This window comes from Colletotrichum destructivum, chromosome 9 (assembly GCF_034447905.1).
Source record: "Colletotrichum destructivum chromosome 9, complete sequence".
NCBI lineage: Eukaryota > Fungi > Ascomycota > Sordariomycetes > Glomerellales > Glomerellaceae > Colletotrichum > Colletotrichum destructivum.
In genome coordinates, this window is record NC_085904.1 from 558,520 (window position 1) to 583,276 (window position 24,757).

The following is a 24,757-nucleotide window of genomic DNA, read 5'->3' on the forward strand; positions in this document are numbered from 1 at the left end:
ATGATGGGGGAATCTCATTGATATTTATCAGTATACTCGCCCCATTTGAAAAGATGGTCCTTACCTGCTTACCTCCGTCAGCTTCACCTTTTGTTCAATTTAATACACCGCGAAGGCTGAGACTGTGCTTGGCGCGCCTCCAGCGCCGCCCAGCAGCCGCGGCATCCCATCACGGGGACCGTGTAGTGAACAGAAAAGGAAACATCGGAACCAGAAGAGCGAGCGCCATGGCTCGCGTTTATTACATTTACATGGGCCGTTTGCCAATGAGGTTGGGAAGAACCCGACAAACACTCTAAAGGCGGGGATTCCACCAATTAGCTGACTTGGCCAACCTGGCGTCGTAGGTAGTCTTCCGCCAATACAATCCGTGTTTTAATATAAAGGGTCAGCTAAGAGACTAAATAACTTGCACTCGGGGTGTATTGACTGCAGGAAATGGTATGCTTGGTAGGTGGTTCATGATACTATGTGCCATTGACTTATATTGCGGGGGAGTCGGCAATGTCATCACCTATCTCTTAGTGTGCCAAGTAGATGACTTTGACAAACACTGAGCAATCCGCTTGCGAGAAACTGTGGTCAGGTTCAACAGAATCTATCATGATCGGGATTGAGATCCCAGGCGTGCCCTGCATCCAGAGTCAAACTATGCTTTCAGAACCAAAATTTCTCTACACAAAGAGCCCAGCTTCGGATGTTCTTGCGGCAGCCATCTTAGTGAACACGAAACGCACTGCATCATATAAAATGGGGGAAGGTTCCAGGTAACCATGGTTCTGTTGCAAGTACTACTCGGATCTTATGAAGAATCCTGGGATGGTTCACGTCCACAATGTCGTACCACTTGCCTCTGTGCCAGCTTCGACTACCTGATTCATCCAGTGATCATTGCCCACCCAAATACAAGGAGAATAGTGATACTCTCCCCGCGTATGCCAATAGACTGGTGTACACCAATCGTTGAGCGGGCGTTCAAACCTAGCTTTTATCGCCAACTCATTTGGGACTATGCTGGTGACTTCCTGGCCGGCTTTTCTGCTTTCGACAGTATCAGACCTTGCTGAGGAGTAGTATCAAATTTAATGTGCTCTGTATAAGCAAGATAAGGGTATCCTCTAGTCCTAACGTACGCGCATAGAGTGCGCGACTCGCTATGATCCGCGACTCGCTATGCACGTACGATAACTAGTTTCTTCTCTAAAATCTACTTAAGTTACTAAATAATAAATAGGAATATTAGGTAAAGATAGTAACCTATAGAATAGTTTAGATTAAAATAGATCATGTTAGTATTACCTAGTACATCCCTTTTTACTCTAGACGTTAAATACATTATTATTAGCAGCAATAATGCATTATAATGCTCTACTAGAGAATAAGAATAAAACCCTTTAGAAGCAAAACAATATGCTTAGCTAACGTTGAAGAACTAAGAAAACACATCATCTCTAGCATAGAGGCAGTCTTACTGTAGCTAATGCAGAGGATATGCAGCAGCAGCAGGATGTAACAGCATAGGTTTAAGAGGAAACGCATTAGAGGAGTAGTTGCAAGCTAAGGACTGAATTAGGTCAACAACGGTGTGGCATCTGCAGGAACACTAGACACAATGCGCAAACGTGTCACTTCAATGAAGAAACGTCTAGAGAAAAGGATTCTGAGTAGGTTGAATTGAACCGTTCCCGTTGATGTTGACACACAGTCGGATTCGTGATGTGATCGCGATTGGGTGATCGACTCGCCTATCAACCACGTTACTCATGTTACCCACAAATTAGTCTTGCATCGAAAAGCTAATCTCAAATCGACGGACTGAGAATGGATAATTTAACTTTTAAGACTTGTGTCGGTTGTTGAGGATTAGGCGCGTCCACGAACATTCGCCCATCGGCATCGAGAGTTCCCTTCCAGCATTTAGACTTCGATCGCCAGCAAGGAATAACCCATTCGTGTCTACCCTGTCTTACTCGCCAAAAGGATGCATTTTTCAGATTGTTTCTTTCGTGAGCAGTCCCTGACCAATGTGCGCCAGTTAAACAAGGATCTCTAAGAAGCGGCGGCCGTCGCAAACCTTATCAATGAGAACAGACTTCCATGCGTGACTTTGGGTTTCGAAAGCAAAAGACGACAACTTGACACTTGCCTGTAGAAGTGTACAGATACATTTGAAGCACTGTGACTGTCCAGGAATCCAATTAGCTGCATTGTGTCTCATAAGTTAGTCGATTTCCATCACTGGCACTGTTATGTGTAAAATGATCTTTGCACATAAACAGAATTGACCAGCTACCTGTTACATGAACACGCCCTGTTTGATGTTATGTTCTACGTTCAATAACAGAAGACGAAAGGGAGTGTCTTAAGGTTGCATAACATCTCCGTGCAGGTCGGCCCGTGTCGAATGACGCTGTTGAAGTCTGATATCTTAATCACCCTTATTAGTCTTTATGTATCCATGTTGCATTCGAAAGCTAATGTCGAATGTCATCCTGGATTGCCTAATTACCGGGGTGAACCCTTTTCTTACCTTCTTCGCCTGCTTGAATTACTACGTGTCTCTCCAGTTGAGGAGGAGAGAGGGGCAAAGGACGAGTTTTTACCCCGTCCGACGCAGAAATCTCAACCAGATTCAGAAACTGCTTTTCTTTCACATTTTCTACCACTCCAATGGATGGCGCTTGTGTCTTTGCTGCCCACTGATGTCTACATCCCCGAAAACAAAGACGTAGACTTTTATCATATTGCCAATGGCCTCAGTGAGCAGTGATGAGCGGCTCCATAAGTCAGATCGGAGCGGCGCCGCCGCCTCCTGGGCAGACACCCAACTTTGACTACCCGCAGGACGAGAGGCATTCGATTCACATGGCCTTCATGATCTTAGCGCAAGTCATCATTACGATTTTCTTTTCAATTCACGTTTACATTAAGTTGTCGGTCATTAGGGGCTTTCGGTTGGAAGATTGTAGGCTTTAATCCTAAGTTTGCAGAGACCGGCTTGCGCTAACACAATACGCAGGGAGTTATCTCCTGGGGTGGGTCAGTTAAGACAAGCAGGTATCAAGTTTTTACCTACGGGCTCTAACAGACTCAAGGTCTTTACCACATGCCATAACATAACCGTGTTCCTAAGTAAATTACGCGTTTCTCTAGCATGATGCCTACGTGCTAACAATCTAGATAGGGCTTCATTTTGGATTAGGTTTTCACATATGGGAAATCACGGCGAGTAGCTTCACGCGGCTCAAAATGGTATTGAGACCCCTTCAAATTACAGAGATATGCCCAAACTGACGCCATCAACCTCAGTTTGCCTACGTTGGCACCATAATGTTCTCGCCGGCTGCCTTCTTCACCAAGGCAGCTATCTTGCTCCTCGTCGTGCGCGTCTTTGCCGTCGAAAGGATGGCTGCCCGGATATTGCACACCATCCTGGCTTTTTTTCTCGTGTGCCATATAGCAGCACAAGTTACGAAAGCTTTAGTGTGCATCCCTGTCCAAGCATTTTGGGATCCTACGGTCCCTGACTCCAAATGCATCGACCAGACGAAGATCTTCGCGTATGACACGTCACTTGCAGTCGTATCAGATCTTACTGTTCTGGCTGTTCCGATCTTTCTAATTTGGAAGTTACGGCTTCCGACGTATAAAAAAATAAAATTCGGAGGCATCCTTGGCGCAGGCGGCCTGGCCGTTGCGGTCACGAGTTATCGTCTGGTTCTGGTGCTAAGATTCCAACACACGACGGACCCGACCGTTGATTTTGTTCCAATAGACTGGACCGCGTAAGTCTTTTCCTTACATACTGTATTCTAATCCGGTCGTCTCCTACTAATAATAACGCATCAGTACTGGAGAGGTTGCCATTGGCTTGATATGCGCTTCCTTCCCTTCGATCAACTATCTCCTTGAACAACGCACTGCCACTAGAGTATCCCCTAACGCTCCACGGACGGCATCATCTAGGCGGGTAAGAGCTTTGAGGACGGAAAATAAAGACGAGGCGATTCAGACATGGACAGCAGCAACAGATTCAGATGCTCAGATTGTGGCCACGCCGGAAATGGAACGGACTGAACCCCAACTGTCTGATGTTGACGACATTGAGCTCGCAGTGCGTCCGGTACAGCCAGAGTTGGGGAAAAAAACTTGAGTATAAGTAAAAGTACAAGTATACTTAAGTAAGTATTAGTCTAGGAAAAAAAAAAACTAAGTATAAGCAAGTAAAATTCTCTATATAAATACTTAAGTATACTTAAATACTTAAAAATAAGTAAAGATAAGTATATTAAAAATAAATGCCTGCATAATATAATAGCAAGCGTCTAGCAGCATCTGCACGCTCTGCGCGCAGACAGTTAGTTTAATTCTAATTGCAGGAACCCCCTTTGCAGTAGTCTAATTAGTTACTAGGTTAATCTACTGAAAATAAAGCCTTAGGCCCTATATGCACAATAGAGCTGGTAAACAGCAACGGGAGTCGCAGCCGCCCATATGAATCCAGCAGAGAGCATGAAATGTGACATTTTGAAGTGGGTAATGGCGATTGCACGAGGGTAGTCAACGCCGACGTCCACCGCTCGCAGCACACGCGACCCGTGTCTGGGCCAGCCAGTTGAGGATGATGGCCTTGGCGCTCCTCGGGTTTCCCGGCTCCGCTCTATGACGCAGTTGTAAAGGCCTTTCGCGTCTGCAACAGAAATGGTTCAAAGTGACTGCCCTGACGGTGCACAGATTGTTTCAACGGCTGAACCATGCCCGTCATACCCAGCTCCTTCGGGGTTGAAGTAGGGTTCCACGCTGGCTGGGTTGTCGGCCTCACATCGTCGAGTAAAAATACCAGGACTCAAGACAGGTGGTACGAGATGCAGAACACAAGGTCAGAAGGTCGAAGGGCGGGTGGCAGGACACTGCGGCTAATAAAACTTTCATCAAGGCCAGCCAAAGAAATGTACCAAGTCCGAAACAAACGCTGTATGTTCATGTTCGCTACGCCATAGGGTTGGCGGTTCTTTGTGCCTTCCGTTTAGAATTAGATTAAATTCAAGTGATAAAATAGGATGGCGCGTTGCTGCTACGGAAGTCGGTTTTGGGAAAAGCACACGTTGCTGAAAATGTTATCATCACTGTAGCCCAGTCGCATCTTGAACAACAAAATATGCAGCCCTTCCAGCTATCGCTATGTATCATCTTCAATTCATGAACCTTATACATCACCTTTGGGGGGGGGTGTACACCCGGATGATTACCTGTTGCCATCGTCGCCATCGCTGCCGATCTGGTTGTGACCGGAGCGCTGTTTCAAAAATATTTAGGTAAACTGCAACTCCAGCAACAGGTTTATAGACCAAGACTCATTTAGGGGGGGGGGGGGGGGGGGGGGAAGTCCGACGGAAGCTATGTTGGCTTGATGATAACTCGTCTCAGTATGGTTGTACAGGGATAGCGGTCGATGTTTATGAGCTTTGTCCTAGGGTGCGCAACAACTTTTGAAGATGATACCTCTCCCGGCTTTGGAGCGCAACACACAGAGCTGATTAAAGGCTTAGTGGAAGATTGAAGGGCGGCGTGATGTTTCATTTCGAACCTGTGACAACCGTCAATGTTCGGAGGGTGATTTGAGTGGGCCCTTAAGTGAGTAGAAATGTGGAAGGTATTTTGACTTAGGTGGATCGGTCTACGGGGTGGGCAGTGCTATCTTCGTCCGCTACGGAAGTAAAGAAAGTAAGTACTTGATGAAGAAAGCATGGAGGTCCCTCGTAAAGATGCTTGTAGTACCACTGTGTGTTCTATGCTAACGTTCACTGGAGCGAAGTTCGAATTAACAGTGATTCGATCAGCCGAAAAGCAAACGAGCGAGACGTCTGAGAGCACACGACGGGAGGGGCGGGGGGGGGGGGGGTTGACATCCTTCTTAGCGCGTTCAATCAAGCTCGCAGTGTTTTGCTTAAGAAAAGGGCTAGTCATAAGCTTATTTATGGCAAAAGTTAATCCAGGACCTCCAGTCCGTCAACACAGCATGCATGTCCTCCCCCACTCTTGGCTGCCATGTACCGTATCGAACGATCTCGGAAGCCGGAACAAAGAACCGAGTCAGGCGAGACTGGTCGTTGAAGGCCATATGCAATGTAACGGTTCGTCGGACAAACGCTGCTGGCCTTGGCTGGCAAACCCCTTAGCGATAACCCTTCCATCATCGCCCATAGTCACTCTGCAAGGGGAATGCTGATCGGTTGGAATTTGGAACTTCGGGTAAATTATGCCTTCGAATGTTCTAACCCTGGTCAGCATTCCATGCATTGGAGATTGTGCCACATAACTATGACATGTTTTAGGCCAGTGATAGATGCGTTATCTCTCCTTCCGTATAACAAGAGGGACACAGCCAAGGCGGGAGCTCATGTGAGGTCGACGGCGAAGAACCAACCTCCCGGAATTCTGGCACGATGCTGGCCATGAATGTCACGGTAGTAGACCGAGCCGGCTTCCCGGCCAAAGACCTCGTTTAAATGGCTTGGCAGCATGATGTAGTAGACCCCAAGATAGCAGGTGCATAGCGATATGGCCCACAGAGCGGCCAACTAACAAAACCCCGCAGACAAGACATGCGAGGCGTCGCGTGGTGTCTTTGGACGAAGACCACATGGAGAAGGATGGAGAATGCAGGCCCCATACATAAGCCCCCCCCCCCCCCCTGTCGCGGTAGAAGAGCAGGATGGGCAGGTGTTTTTGGTTGACGAGGGGGGCTGGGCTGTAACTGTTGGTTGCAAGCCGGCCAGACTGGCGATATGGGGAAAAAAAAGACTTGGCACCTGCCGCATGAGGCTACGTCGTGGCGTACGAGCAATACCCAGCAATACCCAGCCGAGGTTGTCGTCCCCGTTTGTATTCTGTAGTTATCTGTGGTTTCTTCCCCCAAAGTTCGCCTCTTTGCAGCGGGGCTCCCCTGTCAACTGCATGATATCGCAGGCGATGATGCCGTTGGTCGAACTCGACCTGACGAGTCAACGCTGACAGATCCCCCGGCAACCATTTCGAGAAGTGCTTATCAGCAGCAGCTGCAGCAATTGAGACATTTCATTCGCCCTGTCTCGGTCAGGTCCGAGGGGCATGCCAAGTTCAGCTCAAAGCTTGAACTGTCGATGGACACCGCAATGTTGCCGCAGCAGCGTAACATCGCATGCCAGGGGGGCAAGCAGCTCGGTTGGAGTCTTTGACTTGGTCTGGTGGATTATAAGAAGGCGTCAACGCAGCTCAGTGCGTCAGGATCTATAGTGAGATCAACCCGCCCTGCTTCTCTCGCGGTCTCCTCACCTGGTCTCCCTGCTGTTCATCATCATCTGCCCAAGATGAAGACGACTTACCTTTCCGCCGCCGCCGCCGCCTTGGCGCTGGCTTCGACCACCCTGGCCACCGATCTTCTCACTGCCGACAAGATCGAAGCCGACATCAAGACCGTCGAGTGAGTCTAATCCCCGTCAAGCCCATTGTATAGCTCATCGCATGAGGAGGCATGATCACTGACCCGGCTCCTTTTCGCACAGGCTTGAGCGCATTCTCTGGAACCTGAACAAGATCGGCCGCGACAACGGCGGCACTCGCGCCTTCGGCACGCCGGGATACAAGGCCTCGGTCGACTTCGTCCTGGAGCGCGCCCAGACGCGTTTCGCCAAGCAGATGAACACCTGGCTCCAGCCTTTCAACCACACCTTTGAGCAGACCAACGCCATCTCCGTCACGGGCCCCGACGGCGTGGACGTCATCGTCCTCAGCGCCGAGTACAACACCGCCACCCCTCTGCCGGGCGGAATCACCGCGCCCCTCGTCGACACCCCCGTCGACGACGAGAACGGCTCCGGGTGCCTGCCCGAGGCGTTCGAGGGGATCGACGCCACCGGCAAGCTTGCCCTCGTCAAGCGCGGCGTGTGCGCCATCTCTGACAAGATCAAGAACGCAAAGGCTGCTGGCGCCCTCGGTGTGATTCTGTACAACCAGGTCCCCGGTAACGAGATCATCAAGCCCACGCTCGGCGCCGAGAACATCGGCCTCCTCGTTCCCCTGGGCATCATCACGCTCGAGACGGGCGAGGCCTGGAGCGCCGCCCTTGCTGCGGGCGACGAGGTCACCGTGACGCTCATCGTCGACTCCATCTTTGAGGAGCGCGAGACGTGGAACGTCATTTCCGAGACCAAGGAGGGTGACCCGGACAAGGTCATCATGCTCGGGGCTCATCTTGACAGTGTGCTTGAGGGTCCTGGCATCAACGACGACGGCTCCGGCACTGCCGCCCTGCTCCAGCTGATGGGATCCGTCAAGAAGTACAGCGGGTTCCCCCACAAGATCCGTTTCGCGTGGTGGGCGGCCGAAGAGGCCGGCTTGGTCGGCTCGTACTACTACACCGAGAACCTCAGCTCGGAGGAGGCCGACAAGATTAAGTACTACTTCAACTACGACATGATCGCGTCGCCCAACCCCATCTACGAGCTCGCCTCGTACAACAACAGCGGCATCGGGCCCAAGCTCCTGGCCGACTACCTCGAGGCCAACGGCAAGGTTGTCTCGGACGCCGAATTCGACGGCCGTTCCGACTACGCCGGCTTCGTCGAGCTCGGCATCCCGACGGCATCCATCTTCACCGGCGAGGGCGAGAACGACCCCTGCTACCACTTGGCCTGCGACGACATCGACAACATCAACTGGGAGGCGCTTACCCTCAACACCAAGGCGGCCGGCCGTGCCCTTGCCACGCTCGCCAACTCGCTCGAGGGCGTCCCTCCCCGTGCCGACACCACGCCGGCCCTCCGCGGCCGCGCCGGTGTGCTGCAGCAGTTCCGCCGGTGGAAGAAGCTGGCGGAGCACTCGCGCCACGGCAAGACGTGCTCGCACAACGACGTGAACAAGATCTACTAAAAGAGGTTTGCTGTTTCTTGTGTGACTAGAGGCGCTGTGGTCGGGCAGGTGAACGACGAGATGACGAAGTGGATGTATTGAATAGTCATAAAATGATACTAGCGCCGGGCTGTTGATGCCGAATGATAATACAACTTAATCTAATGCGAAATTCTGGACTGTGTGAGAATTGAGCTGCTCCCGCCCATCCATCGGACCCGGACGGTGCGGAACGCGGAGTGGACCCGGCCCCGCTCATCGCGTTCACCGGGCACCGGGAATCCACAAATAATCCCCCCTTTCTCGGTTTAGCGTCTCGTCTCGGCACCGGGAACGATGAAATGAAAATGAGGCCACATGCACGGGCCACCTCCGCAGTTTTCTTCCCCCCCCCCCCCCAACAGAAAATCATTAATTAATAAATAAGTATGAAAGGTAATCCGGAAATTCAGGGGAAGAACCACGCGTGCTTCGCTTTCGCTTTTCCACACCAACCACCGCACTTCACTCGCAGGGAATCCGTTGTTTCAAACGCCCAAATCACTTTGACTCAAGAGACTAGAACTCTTAGTCTTCCCCAATCACTTGGTCATACGAATAGTCAAGTAGCAGCCATGGCTCCCCAGAAGAAGAAGCAGCACAACTACGAGTTTGGCGGCCCGTAAGTTCACCAACACACACACACACACACACACACACCCGGATACGTCTGGCTGGACTCGCCGCTAACCTCACCGCGCATAGCCCCGGCGCCACGGCTATCATCTTCGGGCTTCCCGTGCTCCTGTGGGCCTTTTTCTTCGTCTGCAACGACAAGACCGGCTGCCCGGCCCCGTCCACCCTGAGCCCTCGCACCTTGACCTTGGAGAGGCTCAAGGCCGAGACGCCATGGCCCGCCGACGGCATCTGGGGTTTCTGTAGCTGGGAGGTCATGGGCTGGACTCTGGCCTATTACCTACTCAGCCTGGTGCTCTACCGCGTCCTCCCCGCCCAGGAGCTGGTCGGCACGAAGTTGCTTCAGTCTGGCAAGGCCTTGAAGTATCGCTTTAATGGTAAGTCCTACAGCTTCCCGGATCCTTTTTCTTTTCTTTTTGGAAAAGCCGGAATTTTTGACACCCCACCGCGCATAGCCTTTGGCGCATCCGTCGTCCAGCTCGCCGCCCTGGCCGTCGGCACCTACCTCCACGGCGCCGACTTCGTCGTCTGGACCTTCATCTCGGACAACTACCTGCAGCTGCTGACGGCCAACATCATCATCGCCTACGTCATCACCATCTACGTCTACGTCGCCAGCTTCGGCGTGAAGCCGGGCAACCCGGACCTCCGTGAGCTCGCCGTCGGCGGCAACACCGGCAGCCTGATCTACGACCTGTACATCGGCCGCGAGCTGAACCCCCGCGTCACCCTGCCGCTCTTTGGCGAGGTTGACATTAAGGCCTGGCTTGAGATGCGGCCCGGCCTGACTGGCTGGGTCATTCTCAACCTCGCCTTCTGCGCCAAGCAGTACCGCTCCTTTGGCTACCTCTCCGACAGCATCATCTTCACCACCGCCGTCCAGGCCTACTACGTCCTCGAGGGCCAGTACATGGAGGCCGGCCTGCTGACCATGATGGACATCACCACCGATGGCCTGGGCTTCATGCTCACCTTTGGCGACATCGCCTGGGTCCCCTTCCTCTACTCCACCCAGACCCGCTACCTCTCTGTCTTCCCCGTCCAGCTAGGCTGGGCCGGCGTCGCCGGCGTCTCCGCCGTCTTTGCGACCGGCCTCTACATCTTCCGCGCCTCCAACAACCAGAAGAAGGTCTTCCGGACGCAGCCCGACCACCCAAGCGTCAGGGACATGCCCTTCATCCAGACGAAGCGCGGCACGCGCCTGCTCACCGGCGGCTGGTGGGGCGTGTCGCGCCACATCAACTACTTTGGCGACTGGCTCCAGGCCTCGCCCTTCAGCCTGCCGACGGGCATCGCCGGCTACCAGATCCTGACTGCCGGCAGCGCCGTCTCCGGCGCCGTCACGATGCTCGACGGCCGGGAGGTCGTCCAGGGCGCCGCGCGCGGCTGGGGCATGATCTTCACGTACTTCTACGTCGTCTACTTCGCCACCCTGCTCATCCACCGCGAAGGCCGGGACGACGCCGCCTGTGCGGAGAAGTATGGCGAGGACTGGGTCAAGTACAAGAAGGTCGTCAGGTGGAGGATCCTGCCCGGGATCTACTAGATCGGTTTCGACAACGGGGGTTTTTCTGCCTCCGCACTGCCAGTCTACCACGCAGTTGGACGAATGGTGAAGGGTCTAATCCACAAGCCATGTAGTAATTCGAGATTGACATAGAAAGGTTAGATAGAATAGGCGAGTTGCGCCGTGTCCACGCAGCGCTGGGTCGATCAAAAAGCGTCATGCTGCTGGTGCTAACCAATACGTTTTCGTAAATAGGCTGTAGAACATTTGTCGCGTCTTGTTGAAGTATGAGCAGGCTCTTTGACCCGTCTTTCTGACCGCACTTTGGAGGTTTAATGGATCATGAAAGTGTTCAATTTGATCTTTCCGGTGACTTAGTTTCATTGTGTCGTTGCTGCAGAGTATATCAGGCGTATGCTAGTAAATGTGAATACTTAAGGTAATTCTTCTTGCCTACGGCAACACATATTCCTCCACCTATACCAACAACGCCGGATCGTTTCACGATAACCTCTCTACGCGATAGGTCGCACACCCTCGGGAACGCCGCACTACAGCCCACCACCATTAGCAAAAAAAAGTTTTTAACATCACGCCGACTCCCCCCCCCCCCCCCCTCCTCCCACAGACGACACGGGGATCACTCACGTAGAAAACCTCCAAGCTGCCTCCGTTGAAGATGGTCTCCAACGACACGACCTCGCCGTCGACGGGCGCGACCGTGACGTCGCTCCGCGTGTTCCACGAGATCTGCGAGATGGGCGCCGGGTGCCCCAGCCCGGGCGTCACCGTCGCGTTGGCCCAGACGCCCGGGTCGCCGGCCGTCGGCTCGGCGAAGACGTGGACGCCGACCTGCTGCGGCGGGTACGGCGAGCCGAAGCCCACCGCGCCGGCGACCTTGATGACGAGGGTGCCGTCAAAGGGCGACGAGATCTTGAAGTCGACGATGCCGGGGGCTGGCGTGTAGTCCGGCGAAGCCGGGCCGTTTGCGCCGTCGAGGACGACCTCGAGCGGGGTCCCGCTGTCGCATCCTGGCAAATATCTCCGGGTTAGGGGAGACCAGCTACGTCAGAGGCACGAATTCACTTACGCGAGAAGTCGGCACGAATGCCCCAGCTGCCTTGCGCTATGGCGGCGCGGGCGCTGCCTGCGGCAACAAGGGAAGTCAGGATGATGGAGGCGAACATGGGGAGCTGCTTTTCTGTTTTCTTCTGTTGTGAGTCGTAACGGTAAGAGAATGGTGTAGTTCGTTTGTTCGGAGGACGTCAAGATGCCAACCGGGACTCCCGGGGAGAGGGTTGGGGCGGGGGGGACTTACAACTGTTTATAAGGGAGCACCACAAGGGAGGATGGATATGCCAAGCAAACCAAGAAAGGGGCTGTAATTAACAGGTTAAGGTTCGCCATGAAATTTTGTGGGAGCTGATTATGCGTTGGCGGCCTTTTTTTTTTCCTCGTATAATCTATATAGAGTTGTCTAGCTTATTGCCAATGAGTCAGAAATTTGAAATGCTGATCGCCTGTCGGAATGAAGGGGAACGGCTCCGCCACCTATATAACAACGCACACGTTTCCACGTTATGACATGTTTGCAACGGCGAACCTAATGTTGGTTCTTTTTTTCCTCTTTCGACAACAAGCTGTTTGCAGGTGCTTAGGATTCCCCTGCCCTTTTTTCGATGCCACCGCCCCCTCCTGCCAACCTCGGGATGCTGGAGATGGTCTGAACCGATCCGCAGGTTCCGGCCTAGTGTGCAAGCTGACAACAACCGGTGTTCGATGAAAGATCAAGAAGGTCCCAGTTCATAGGACGCTGCGGAAGCTAGAAAGGTATGCGAAGACTTAGGTTGTGATTTCTGAAGGACGATGGCAGTTGGCTCATTACCCACTCACTTCGCCGATGGGATTTGCTTAAAATAATGAGAAGATTGCGAAGTCAATGACAACCTAACTATAGGGATTTGAACTATAAGTCACCTGGTCTGTTCTTTCCAGAGCGCAAGTATCTAGGGCGGCACGAGGGGTTGGCACTCAACTTGACTGTGTACCATTGTCACGGTGAGGTGACCCAGCCATGTTGTCTTGCTCCTCACTTTGTGTTTGGGCGTTGCGTCTGCTCCTCTTCCATGGAAGAGCTCCATCTGGCAGAAAATTTTGTAGTGACAGTTTTCAGATTGCATCGTCTTACTGGATTTCAGAGCCAAGTAGAATTCGGTCTCTGTTGACCGCTGCACTTGGCTCTTGTCATACAATCATAGAAGTTGAAAAGGGCAAAGACCTTACGGCCATGATTGAAAGGTTTGACGGATACGAAAGGCCTTCTAATATCGAGGATCAGGGCAACTTAACCTCAAGAGGACCAGCGTAGCACCAAGTAACCAGCTAGATCCTCACACTGGAAGATCCAGCTGGCTACACAAAGGTCTTTTTCTTACATCTTGACCACAAGAGCCAAGGAGCTGGGAACAAGAGTTGACAAATACGCTCTTGTTTTTCTCTATAAAAATGGGGTGGAGAAGTAGCGTGCTCTATACATATAAACCCATAGGATGGAAAGGCCTAGCCAAAGTAAGCCCAGGCGGACCGAAGTCCATATCGATTCTACTAAAGGGATCGACTTCAATGAAACCAGGATAGAACTTTTGATTAGTGTCCGCAAGAGTCAAGTGTAGCTACGAACCCTCAACTGGGTGGAAACCCGTGTTACGCAGAGTTTGTGGTGACTGGAAGGTCATCGGTCAATTTGTGCTCTGCAGTCTTCCAACAGCTCACTGGCGTTACGCCCTCAACTGACCTAAATCCCTTGTCTAGGCAAGTATCATTCCACATACCGCACTAGATAGTCAAAGTAGATCTCGACACCCTCCAGCCTAGTTTCCGTAGCGTGTTCTTTTTACCCAGAATCGCTTGTACTCTTCAAGATTTGTTTACGGTAAGTTTAATAGTGCTCAGTACCATGTAAAGTTCCTCCAACATTTGGATGGAACCAAAATGAATCGCTACGGAGCTAAAAGGGTCTACTATCCTGTGGTCACCAGTCACTCACAGTCGCTGACGAGATAAGTATAATAATTTGTAGATAATCACTCACCAGCAAACGAGATGAGTTTGAAATCAACATTTATGCAGAAGAGAGGGTTTCCCCTCAACCTACTCTCGAGCTGACATTGAGTGCTTGGGTGAGTTGACGACTTACCAAGGAAGCCAGAACTCAACCACACGCTTAGTCAATGTCTTTGAACAAGCCTTCCAACAAGCTGCATGACTCTCACATGAACTGCAGCACGGCATCTTCATAATCTAGTCAGAAAAAGAAAAAGGGTTCAATTGGTTTCATTGTATCGAAACCAAAAATAGAGAGAAAAAACAACAACAACGCTCATCGCTTTACAAATCACAAGTTGCTCGGGATCCTGGTCACCAAGTTCATCAGCTCATCCTCCTCAGGCACCAAGCCCATGTCCTCCGCGGCCCTCTCATTCTCGAAACCGTCGTCGGGGCTGGCCCAGCTGTAGCCCTTCCAGACGCCCAGCGCCGGCCACATCTCCTGCTCCACGAGGGCCTTGAGCTTCTCGTACCTCGCGGTCGAGGGGGTCCGGCCGGGGCCGCCACCGGCGTCGCCGCCGCCCGCGGCGAGCCCCTGGAGCACATGGCGCCACGCCAGCACCGTCTGCTCCAGCTCAGCGGTGTTGGTCACGCCCATGACGCTGCCGCCGACTCGCAGGCCGCTCTGGCCCGGCAGCTGGACGCCGAGGCCGGCGAGCGCGCCGACGCGGGCGTACTCCTCCATGGACCAGTGGAGGGCGACGGTCTCGAGGCGCTCGCCGGCCGCGGTCGCGATCGTCGAGAGCTGCCTGCAGGCGGCGCGCAGCTCGTCAGGCGACGGGTGCCACGATGCGATGACGCCGGCCTTGCCCTGCTCGGCGGCGCCCTCGGGGCCACAGCTCGGCGGGATGCCGGTCGACGTGAGCAGGCCCATGCCGAGCATGCTGGCGTTCAGGACGACCTGGACGCCGGCGTTGCGGAATCTCCGCAGCGGGCTCCGGTCGTCGTTGTGGTCGGGCCCGGCGACGACCTCGGGCAGGCCGAGGGTCGGGTTCTGGATGGTGAAGTGGCCGTAGCTCAGGACGGCGTCGAGCGGCTCGCCCGTCTCGGCGAGGACCATCTCGGCGAGGCCGCAGAGGACGTGGACGGGGAAACCGCTGATGCCGACGTAGCGGATGTGGCCCTCGTCGCGCAGCCGGCGCAGGGTGCGGACGGCGGCGAGGACTTCCGCGGGGGAGACGAACTCGACGTCGTGCATGTAGACGAGGTCGAGGTAGGTGGTGTTGAGGCGCTTGAGGGAGCGGAGGACGGAGTGGCGGACGTAGGCGGGCGAGTAGTCGAACTCGTTGCCGGCGATGCGGCCGGCCTTGGTCACGAGGACGTAGGAGTCTCTGGGGGCGTTTGTGGCGGCGGCGTGGGCGGCCAGCGCGTCGCCGAGGAGGACCTCGGAGGGGCCGTAGTACGGCGAGGTGTCGAAGCCGTTGACGCCGAGCTCGAGGGCCCTCGAGACGATCTCGCGGTAGGGCATCTGAAGGGGGTCTTTGACGTGCTGGGTGTTGAACGTGGCCGTCCCCAAGAACAGAGGCGGGAGAACGGAGGAGATGGGCGGCCGGGCGGCCGAGTCGAGGCTTGTTGTGGCGGCCATGGTTTCTGATGTTGAACGGGTTGACAATGAGGTCCCTAAGCAGGGAAGATGGGTTCGATGTTGGGGTTTGCAAATGCGACTTTTTCAATGAGAAACTGAAGAGAAAAAAAGGTGGAAGGCTCTTGGAAAACGTTGAGCGTTAAACTGGAAGGGAAAAGAGAGAAAGTGTGTAGATGGTTGTCACGATTTGTCCAAGAGGGGGCTACCGCGGGATCGGTCTAGAAATAGGTTCTCAAGGGTCTGAATGGGGGTTGCCAGGCTCCTGGACCAGGAATACTATCTTATTAACCATAAGGGACACGTGGGTTGAGCAGCAGCAGCAGCAGCAGCTCACAGCTCGCAGCTCTTCCGGCACGTCTTCCGTGGGGGATTCGCCTCGGGTATCCCAGCTTGTCCATCGTCTTGCTGTGCTTGTAGACTCTGCTCGAGTCGAAGCGAGTTGTCTCGTCAATACTTACAACAAAAGGTTCTGTGGCGTGTGTGGAGTTGAATGCGTCTGGGTACTTTCTAGCTCGTGTCTGGCCAAGCCTTTGGGCGTCCATTTCTAAAGGGTTAATGGATCAATGGGCCGAATTGCGCGTTGTGGCCTCGCCTCAACCTGCCACAAACCGCGCAAAACATGGGGGTTGTCGAGAGTGACTGACTGGGCATGTCATGAAGGGATGGGATCAAGGACCCTCGAAAACCGGGACCCTTGTCAGATGAGTGTATCGCAAAATTCCCACTGTTATTCGTACCTGAGTACGACGTATGTCAGTATCTGCACCTCTAGTCTTAGCTCACACTAACTACCGGCCAAAGGGGGGAGGGGGGGAGGAGATCTTCAAGCATCCATCCATGTTCATCTGAAACTTCCCGTTACAAGCCACGGTCGTCGACTCCTCCAAGCCCTTGACTCGACTCGTCATCCACCGAACTGGATCCCTGAAGAGGCTCGAGCAGAAAAGAACAGAGCAGAGCAGAGCATCGGCCCATCGGGGACACCAGAAGAAAGAAACTCAATGGGAGAGCAGTGAGAGGCCAGGCCAGGCCCCCGCCACCCCCCCGCAGCGGACGCTAAACTAGTCTTGTAATATAACCCGTCATTAGCCTCAAAATTTCCCTCGGGCCGCGTTGTTCACATCTGAGTGAGTGTTTTCCCTCACAATATCGTCCAGAAGGGGGTCGTCCTACAAAGCCTCATCCAACTTGTTGAGCGAGAGAGAGAAAGAAAGAAAGAAAGAGAGACAGAGAGACAGAGAGAGATCTTCAGGGTCTTGCATTTCCTTCGATCTCGAGTCCTCTCAAGACGATTTGCCACGTGTTGTCGTCCCCGAGAACACCATGTCTGCCATCGCCTCTCTGGATCCGCATGTGCGCGGCATCATCGAGGACGCCGCCGCCGACGGCATCCCCTTCCGGGCCCGGACGGCGCATATGCACGCGACGTGGGCGCGCACTTTTGCCTCGCTGCCGGAGCTGTACATCCAGCCGCAGTCGCAGCAGGAGGTCGAGAAGGCCGTGAAGCTCGCCCGCCGATGCCGGCGGCGCATCACTACCGTCGGCCACGCCCACTCGCCGTCCGACCTGACGTGCACGAGCAACTGGCTCGTCAACCTCGACGGCTTCAAAAAGGTCTTGTCTGTCGATGGTAAGCACAGAAACCCCTTCTTCATCTTTGTGAGCCTTTGGTGGGGGGGGGGAAGAGGGGAGTTGGGAGCATCATCACAAGGGTTATCATCACATGAGGGACCAATCACATGCTAACGGCACTCTTCTCTTCCAACAGAGGCAACGGGACTGGTGGTCATGCAGGCCGGCATCCGCCTCTGGCAGCTGACCGAGGAGCTCAACAAGCACGGCCTCTCGTTCCCCGTGCTGGGCAGCGTCAACGAGCAGACCATCGCCGGCGTCATCAGCACCGGCACCCGCGGCAGCACCCTCAAGCATGGCCTGCTCTCCGAGGCCATCTCGTCACTCAAGATCGTCCTGGCCAGCGGCGAGACGGTGGCGTGCTCGCCCGCCGAGAACCCGGACCTCTTCCGGGGCGCCCTCCTCTCGCTCGGCGCCCTCGGCATCATCACCGAGGTCAGCTTCCGCGCCGTGCCGGCCTTCAGCTTGCGGTGGCAGCAGACGATCCAGGCCGACGCCACCATGCTCGACGCCTGGAAGCAGGACAACAAGCTGTGGACCCAGTCCGATTTTGTCCGCGTCTGGTGGCTGCCGTACACGAGGCGGGCCGTCGTCTGGAAGGCCGACGTCGTCACCAAGGAGGACCTCGAGTCCGGCCGGGAGAAGAACCGGGACCCGCCCGTCGGCTACTACGACGGCGCGCTCGGGTACCACATCTACCACAACCTGCTGTACCTGTCGCGTTACATCCCACGCATCCTGCCCTGGGTGGAATGGTAAGTCGAGAGAGAGTGTGTGTGAGAGAGTGTGTGAGAGAGAGTGTGAGAGAGTGTGTGAGAGAGTGAGGGTGTGAGAGAGTGAGAGAGAGAGAGAGATACCCTGGAAACGCATTTCAGACGAAGAGGGGCCGGGACAAAAAAGCTAACAGGACACCTAGGTTTGTCTTCGGCATGCAGTACGGCTTCAAGAACGGCTACACCTCGTCGGCCGTCCAGCCCATGGACAAAGCCCTGTGGATGAACTGCCTGTACAGCCAGTACGTGAACGAGTGGGCCATCCCCCTCCACCGCGGGCCCGAGGCCCTGATGCGCCTCGGGTCCTGGATCAACAGGCTGCAGCCTGGGGACCCGAACTACGTCGCCCACGGCATCCCGTACTCGGCCGAGGGCCTGTACATCCACTCGCCTGTCGAGGTGCGCGTCTGCGACGCCACCGTCCACACGAGCGCCGAGCAGGGCAACCGGCCGTTCCTCGACAGCACCGTCAAGGACGGGCCGACGCTGAACCTCAACGCCACCATGTACCGCCCCTACGACCTCGACCCGCCCGGCCTGCGGCGCTGGTTCCAGGGCTTCGAGTGGCTGATGCGCGACCTCGGCGGCAAGCCGCACTGGGCCAAGAACTTTGACGTCCGCAACGACGAGTTCGCCGCGTGGTACGGCGACGACCTGGTCCGGTGGCGCCGCGTGCGCGACGAGGTCGACCCGGACGGCCTGTTCGTCGGGCCCTGGCACCGCCAGTTCGTGCTGGACCCCGAGACGCCCCTGCTCGCGTTCGAGGAGGTCGAGAAGACGAGGCACGACGCAGGCAGGGGGGTCACCGTGTACGGCACCCGCGCGCAGCTCGGGGATGAGGAGGCGGCCGGGGAGGCCGAGAAGGCGTGAGAGGATAGTATCACATCATAGACTTAATTGTACAATTCTTTTCGTTTTTGTTTTTGCCAATATCATCTTGTGGCCTTGATGAACGGGCAGCCGGGGTCGGCTGGCACCCCTCACTCCGTTTGACAACTTACACGGCTGGCTTGAGGGCCGAGATGGGAACGCAGAGGGGCTGTTCCCGAATCAGTGTACCGTGTTTGGACGGGAGACGTTGGTTCCTCCGCGGACAAAGAAAGGACTGCCACTTTCTTCTTCTTCTTCTTCTTCTTCTTACCCAGGACCAGGACCGGGACTCGTCATCACGGCACGGCTTGTGCTTGCTTATACTCTTGCTCGCCTCACCCTGCTTACCTCCAGCCACAGCAGCCAGCCAGTCAGTTCCCTTGAATCTAGGAGCTGTCTTCCTTTTTCGGTATCAGCGTCCAGATATCAGCATCCAGCTATCACCGGCATCCACCCCCAATGGGCACGCAGACTGGGGCGGGTCGCTGGTTTGTAATGGTTATCTGTACCCTAGTGATTTTCATCAACCCTTTTCGCAGAGTCAGTCCGACGTTTTGTCCCCCCCCTTGCCCGATTTTCTGATCGCCGCCCTTTAATCTTGGTTGGCAACACAGGGGGGGGAGGGGGTTAGGGGGGTCCGTGACCACTACCCCGGGCTACGATCACTGCTGTCATATTTTTTTCCTTTCTGGTTTTTCCCTTTCAGTTTCTTCCGAGGAAAAGAGAAAAAACTCTATGGGTCGTCTCTTTTTTTCCCACCGTACCTGTACCTGTCATCTGTCATACCTGTCAGGGGAAGCCGGTGGTGGCCGCTGGGACACCCGGGTGAGCGACAATCGACGGGGGTTTGATCACCGTCCAGAGTCCATGCCGGCTCGTACGTTTTTACTCATCAACCCAACACTCTTCTGTTATTGTGTTCTTATAAGGTTGTGAATAACGGTGCATGGACGAGAAAATGACGGATCCCTGGATTGTTATAGCTCTCGAGGCCCTCCCGATTGGTGCGTGCTTATAACTAACATATCGAGCATTACTATACGACGTATGTGTGCCGTGAATTTCGGGGAGGGCGCCCCGGGTATTCCTACCCTCACGCCTGCCAGCCGGAGAAAATAAAGCAGAAACCTAAAAAGATTACATCTTCTAGGCGTGTATGACGATCCGGCATGTGTTTGCCGGGACTCTCACATGCCAAACGACAACAACACAAAGAACCTGACGCACCCAGGCTACAGGGGCTGTCGCATCATTGCATGTAATCTCCATTTTAGTCAGATAGAGAGAAAGAGAGAGAGAGAGAGAGGTCTGACATGATAACGTAAGAGAAGGAAAGACAATTTGGCAACATCCCCCTTGATAGCCAAACACTCGATGGCTCTCGATGACAAGAGAAACCCCTTCCCCCCCTTCCCTCTGCCATTACGCGTGGCGCAACTCCAGCAAGGCCCGGGCCTTGGACGAAAATGGACGATGTTGGCGCCCGTCCAATGATGGGCTATCCTTGTCTTCCTCTGGCAGGTGTTCCGTCTGCCCGTGTGTCTCGCCATATCTTTTCTTCCTTTCTCAGTTTCACCCGAGTGTACCCGCCCCCCCCCCCCAAGGGCCACTCAACCCAAATCGCCCACATCCCGGCCACCTGGTTCTTCTCTCTTACAGGCACCGCGGAAACCACGGAAACTTCCCATTTAGCGTAGCACTTGGCCGCGTCAATCATATCAATGACCGGGGCGTCTACAGGCTGTCATGAGGGCCAACGTCAGATGAACCGCTTGCCCGCGCGACCATTGCCTTGGCGGGAGCCCGTGAGGTGGTGATTTGTCTGGTTACCTCGATGTGATATCTCGAGAGGCACTTCGCCCCGGGCAGCGAGCTGTTCTGTTGCGTGGCCCCGTCAAATTAAACCTGTCGGGGCTTACAAGAAGCTCTGGCGCTTGTGCTGAGCTAGACTTCTAGCGGCCGTTATGGGGGGTTACGGGGGGGGGGGGATGGCCGGGGCCGCGTAGAACGTGCTCTGGAGACTGGACTTAGGGGGGTCCATTGCCCCGGCATTGAGGGACAGAGAGACATGCTCCACAGTTGATGGACCACCGACATCTCGGCAGTTGGTGAGCGGTGAGAAGCTAACAAACACAACGTACGTAGGGGAAAGCTTGGTGGGAGATGCAGCATGTAGACCTGACCGTCTGCAGCAGGGTGCGGCCGAACAGCCCGTTGTTGGCAATGCAATGCCGCCCATCGTACCCGTACGGTGGAGTTGCTTCGTGGCCCCCCCCGTAAAAGACACGCTGGGTTTCACACGGTTTTTGTTTCCTTTGCTGTGCCACTCCATAATAATTTCTGGATCCTTTGTTTTGAACTTTCGCAGAATCTCTCGTCTTTCGGGCGGTAGGCCCGAGACGGTTGGAAGACGGAGAGAGAGACGCTTGATGAGGTTTCTGACTTGAGCGTTTCAGTCGTCAGCGAGCACACGACAGCAGTTGCATCAAAAACGACGCCAGAGATTAGAAGAAGAAAGGCCGTCCGTCCCGCACGGCCGCCGTCCGAGGGGACGGGGGGGAGGGGATGGATGGGAGGGGGAGCTCGTCCTGTCTATCAGCGGTTGTCACGTCAAAGGTGACGTGCAGCATATACGTCTGGCGTACGACACATGCTTGCCGTTCTATGCTCTATCTGCACTCCCAGAATAGTTCCCCCAAGGGGTGGATGGATGGATGTGACTCGCTCTCCTCTCATCAGTTCAGTCAGGTACAGAGAGAGAGGAGAGAGAGAGAGAGTCTTGGACGACCAAGTCCCAACAGGATCGGTCGGACCCATCGGTTCGATCGTTGGCCTGCTTCGACCCCCGCTTCTAATCTGCGACCGAAAGAACAGGTGAGTTTGTCCGTGTTTAGACATACCAAGAGACTGACGACTTCAAGTAAATCGTCTTCAGAGCAAACGCTAATTCATAACCAGGCCCTGCGCGTGCCAGCCAAGACAAGGCCAAGCCGCAGCAGCGGTGATCGCAATTGGAGTTTGTGTTTTTGTCCATGTATGCGGGAGTCCGGTATATCTGTCTGTAGTATCGGCCCAGACCTACCGGCCTGTGCACAGCACAGTCCAGTCCAGTCCAGTACAGGACAGGACAGGACAGGACAGGACAGGACAGTACCTGTAGAGTAGAGTGCCATGCGTGCGACTCGAGTCCTTGACCCTACACTGCATTGGTGACCTACAGCTGCGCAATCTGTCTGTCTCTTGAGGAGCACCCAAGGGTATTCCCTGACAGCTTTCAGTGGTTCCTACCTATACATCGTACTATTCTATTACACTGCTGCATACAGTACAGGTACGTAGTACGATTACATACCTGTACAGTCCGGCCAGCACAGACGGCCCCTCCCGACCAAAAGGTCGGGTTCAGCCAAGTTGCCAAGCCGACAATCAGCGAATAACCAGGCCCTTGAACCCAGCTCAACTTACCTTAGTCAGAATATGGTCGATCGACAACAACTGGACCGGAACATGAAACTGACTCTCTCTCTCTCTCTCTCTCTCTCTCTCCCACTCCCACTCTCCCACTCGCACTCTCCCCCCACTCTCTCTCTCTATCTCTGTCTCTCTCTCTTAAACTGTAAGTACACACACCACACCCACACACACACTCTCTCTCTCTGTGGCTGGTGACAGAGTCACACTCGATGTCGCCTCAAGGAGGCTCTGCCATGCCAGCGCTTCTCGGCGCTAATCTATCGGTTAAAGCTGCCCAAACACAGCCCGGCCATCGACGTCGCGTCGTCCTCCCCTCCCCACTGTCCCCCTCACCCTCCAACTTGACTCCTCTCACACAGGTCAGTCAGTTTCTTTCAGCCTTTCACCTATTGTCACCCATCCTCCACTTCCCGTACTGGCGCGCAGTCCCCCCCCCCCCCCCCCCCCCCCTCTCAGTTCCCATATTGCGGCTCCCCCCTTTCGTTCACTTGTGCCCACCGGGGAAGGGCCGGCAGACACTCGCTAGCGCAAGAGACAGCCCGTCTCCAGAGTGCCGTTTCAACACCCAAAATCGGGCCGCCGCCGCCGCAGGAGAGTGGGTGGACGCCGGGTTCCCATCCTAATTCCTTTGCTGCCAGTCTTCCTTCCCTCTGTCTCTTGATTCGACTGAGAGGAGGCGAGTTCCCAATGCTCTCGCCGAGTTCCGCGGCGGATCGAAGCAGGGACGGTTTCACATGTCATGAAGGAAGAAGAAGAAGAAGAACAAGAGTGTCCTTCTGGAAGCGCAGACAAAATAAGGAAAACCCATGAGAGCCCCGTCTGAATTCTCCCAGACGAGACGTAGCAGGCAAGGACTGTCACAATCACAACCACAACCACAACCTACGAGACAATACGGACGGCCCTCCTCTACTACTCCTATGCCCTGTGATGCACTGCCATGTGCACAGCATGTTTGCCCAGCGCCCCAGCTAGTATACGTCCAACATGTCGTCTCTCTTGGCGCCCAGCTCATGACCAACTTGACGCCAGAGGGCAAGATGAGCCGGACGTTTGGAAACCAAAAAAAATGGCAATATACAGGATGGAAAAGCTGCATGCGGGCATGCATGGGGGGGAGGTTGATAAGCATTAGAGTTTGGTCTAGTTAGATGTTCCAGGTGAGAGATCTGAGTATCTCTCTCTCTCTCTCTTTCCTTCTCTATCTCATCCTGGATTAGAGCCTAGGCGGAGATGAGGTGAGTTTGGGGGAGATAGCCAAGACCTGCGGCCGCCCCTTACTCGCATATGCAGGTGCGCCGGTGCCCAGAGATGATATTCATGTCACGGCAAAGCACGGATAGTGCGTTGTGTGGGACCAGGACCTGGTCGGTGTGGCTTGACCGCGTCCCCGACAGATGAAGCTATACGTCCGACCATCCGAGGGGGTCGGGTCCCTGATTACACCATCAACATCGCGGGTCTCCCTGGCAGCATCCGGCATACGCCTGTCTCCCCGAGGGCGCACGATCCCTCGCGTCAGATTGCCGTTGCAGAAAGGGGAGGGAAGGGAAGAGAAGGGAAGAAGGGAAGGGGAGGGGAGGGGAGACACCGACGGTTTGCTTGGCCCGTTGTTTATTGTGGGCTATTTTTGACTCTGCGACTTCCTTCACCCTCCGAGTAAATGAAGGGCTCGTCTGTCTCCCCGACGGTGAAGCATGGGTTCACCTTGGGCAGCCATTGGTGTGAGAAAAAATGACGGCAGATCGTCCGTGATGGGCTCGAGCCGGGGGCCTCCCTGTGAACCAAATTGAGGGACTCCGCTCCACGTCCAACGTTCAAACTCCTCTTCGCTTACACTGGAGATATCGACAATGTCTAAGGTGTGTGTAATTCGAGACTGAGAAGGCCCCCTTTGGCCAGTATTAAAGAGCGGATCTCCTCGCCCCCCCATATCACGAATGGTTCATCATCATCATCATCAGCAAGATAGATCACCGTCAAACTTTTCTTCACCACGGTTTCTTCTTTTTTTCTTGTTCATTCTCCTTCAACAAACATCAACAGGGTTGATTCTTCAACAGCTCAGAGCGGGACTCCATTTTTCACTACTTCACTTCTCCAAACCAAACCAAACCGTTTTCCATCTTTCTCCTCCTCCTACCTCTCTCTCTCTCTCTCTCTCTCTCTCTCTCTCTCTCTCCCTCTCCCTCTCCCACCCGAACATAAAAAAACAAAAACAAAAGACAAACTCATCACCTTTTCACA

The 24,757-nt window shown here is 54.5% G+C and overlaps 6 protein-coding genes across 6 annotated transcripts; 4 read left to right on the forward strand and 2 right to left on the reverse strand.

Annotated features, from left to right (window-relative positions):
- Window positions 1-2,769: 2,769 nt before the first annotated feature.
- Window positions 2,770-4,153, forward strand: CDEST_13277 (uncharacterized protein; the record flags this gene model as incomplete). Its single annotated transcript, XM_062929433.1, has 4 exons — window positions 2,770-2,965; window positions 3,185-3,252; window positions 3,310-3,785; window positions 3,850-4,153. The coding sequence occupies 4 exons, from the start codon at window positions 2,770-2,772 to the stop codon at window positions 4,151-4,153; spliced, it is 1,044 nt and encodes a 347-aa protein (XP_062785484.1).
- Window positions 4,154-7,250: 3,097 nt separating this feature from the next.
- CDEST_13278 (Putative PA domain, peptidase M28, PA domain superfamily) lies at window positions 7,251-8,910 on the forward strand (the record flags this gene model as incomplete). The annotated part of the gene is made up of 2 exons (XM_062929434.1): window positions 7,251-7,462; window positions 7,545-8,910. The coding sequence occupies exons 1-2, from the start codon at window positions 7,350-7,352 to the stop codon at window positions 8,908-8,910; spliced, it is 1,479 nt and encodes a 492-aa protein (XP_062785485.1). The 5' UTR covers window positions 7,251-7,349.
- Window positions 8,911-9,317: 407 nt separating this feature from the next.
- CDEST_13279 (Putative sterol reductase) lies at window positions 9,318-11,445 on the forward strand (the record flags this gene model as incomplete). Its single annotated transcript, XM_062929435.1, has 3 exons — window positions 9,318-9,550; window positions 9,634-9,941; window positions 10,020-11,445. 3 exons carry the CDS (start codon window positions 9,318-9,320, stop codon window positions 11,108-11,110), a joined length of 1,632 nt encoding a protein of 543 aa, XP_062785486.1. The 3' UTR covers window positions 11,111-11,445.
- Window position 11,446: 1 nt separating this feature from the next.
- CDEST_13280 (uncharacterized protein) lies at window positions 11,447-12,415 on the reverse strand. The gene is made up of 3 exons (XM_062929436.1): window positions 12,162-12,415; window positions 11,720-12,102; window positions 11,447-11,622 (listed from the first exon to the last, which is right to left on the reverse strand). The coding sequence occupies exons 1-3, from the start codon at window positions 12,256-12,258 to the stop codon at window positions 11,587-11,589; spliced, it is 516 nt and encodes a 171-aa protein (XP_062785487.1). The 5' UTR covers window positions 12,259-12,415; the 3' UTR covers window positions 11,447-11,586.
- A 2,050-nt stretch (window positions 12,416-14,465) lies between these two features.
- Window positions 14,466-15,761, reverse strand: CDEST_13281 (Putative aldo-keto reductase, NADP-dependent oxidoreductase domain-containing protein; the record flags this gene model as incomplete). Its single annotated transcript, XM_062929437.1, has 1 exon — window positions 14,466-15,761. The coding sequence occupies one exon, from the start codon at window positions 15,759-15,761 to the stop codon at window positions 14,466-14,468; it is 1,296 nt and encodes a 431-aa protein (XP_062785488.1).
- Window positions 15,762-16,889: 1,128 nt separating this feature from the next.
- Window positions 16,890-19,069, forward strand: CDEST_13282 (Putative D-arabinono-1,4-lactone oxidase domain, FAD-binding domain, PCMH-type). The gene is made up of 3 exons (XM_062929438.1): window positions 16,890-17,391; window positions 17,530-18,148; window positions 18,310-19,069. Exons 1-3 carry the CDS (start codon window positions 17,085-17,087, stop codon window positions 19,034-19,036), a joined length of 1,653 nt encoding a protein of 550 aa, XP_062785489.1. The 5' UTR covers window positions 16,890-17,084; the 3' UTR covers window positions 19,037-19,069.
- Window positions 19,070-24,757: the final 5,688 nt, after the last annotated feature.

What these genes read in the sequence shown, in the direction of transcription:
- CDEST_13280 (XM_062929436.1), bottom strand. Translation starts at nt 12,258, where the DNA reads ATGTTCGCCTCCATCATCCTGACTTCCCTTGTTGCCGCAGGCAGCGCC. An exon ending in CATTCGTGCCGACTTCTCGC is followed by an intron (nt 12,103 to 12,161) that starts GTAAGTGAATTC and finishes GATATTTGCCAG; the next exon opens with GATGCGACAGCGGGACCCCG. An exon ending in GCAGCTTGGAGGTTTTCTAC is followed by an intron (nt 11,623 to 11,719) that starts GTGAGTGATCCC and finishes GGTGGGCTGTAG; the next exon opens with TGCGGCGTTCCCGAGGGTGT.
- CDEST_13282 (XM_062929438.1), top strand. Translation starts at nt 17,085, where the DNA reads ATGTCTGCCATCGCCTCTCTGGATCCGCATGTGCGCGGCATCATCGAG. An exon ending in AAAGGTCTTGTCTGTCGATG is followed by an intron (nt 17,392 to 17,529) that starts GTAAGCACAGAA and finishes CTCTTCCAACAG; the next exon opens with AGGCAACGGGACTGGTGGTC. An exon ending in ATCCTGCCCTGGGTGGAATG is followed by an intron (nt 18,149 to 18,309) that starts GTAAGTCGAGAG and finishes CAGGACACCTAG; the next exon opens with GTTTGTCTTCGGCATGCAGT.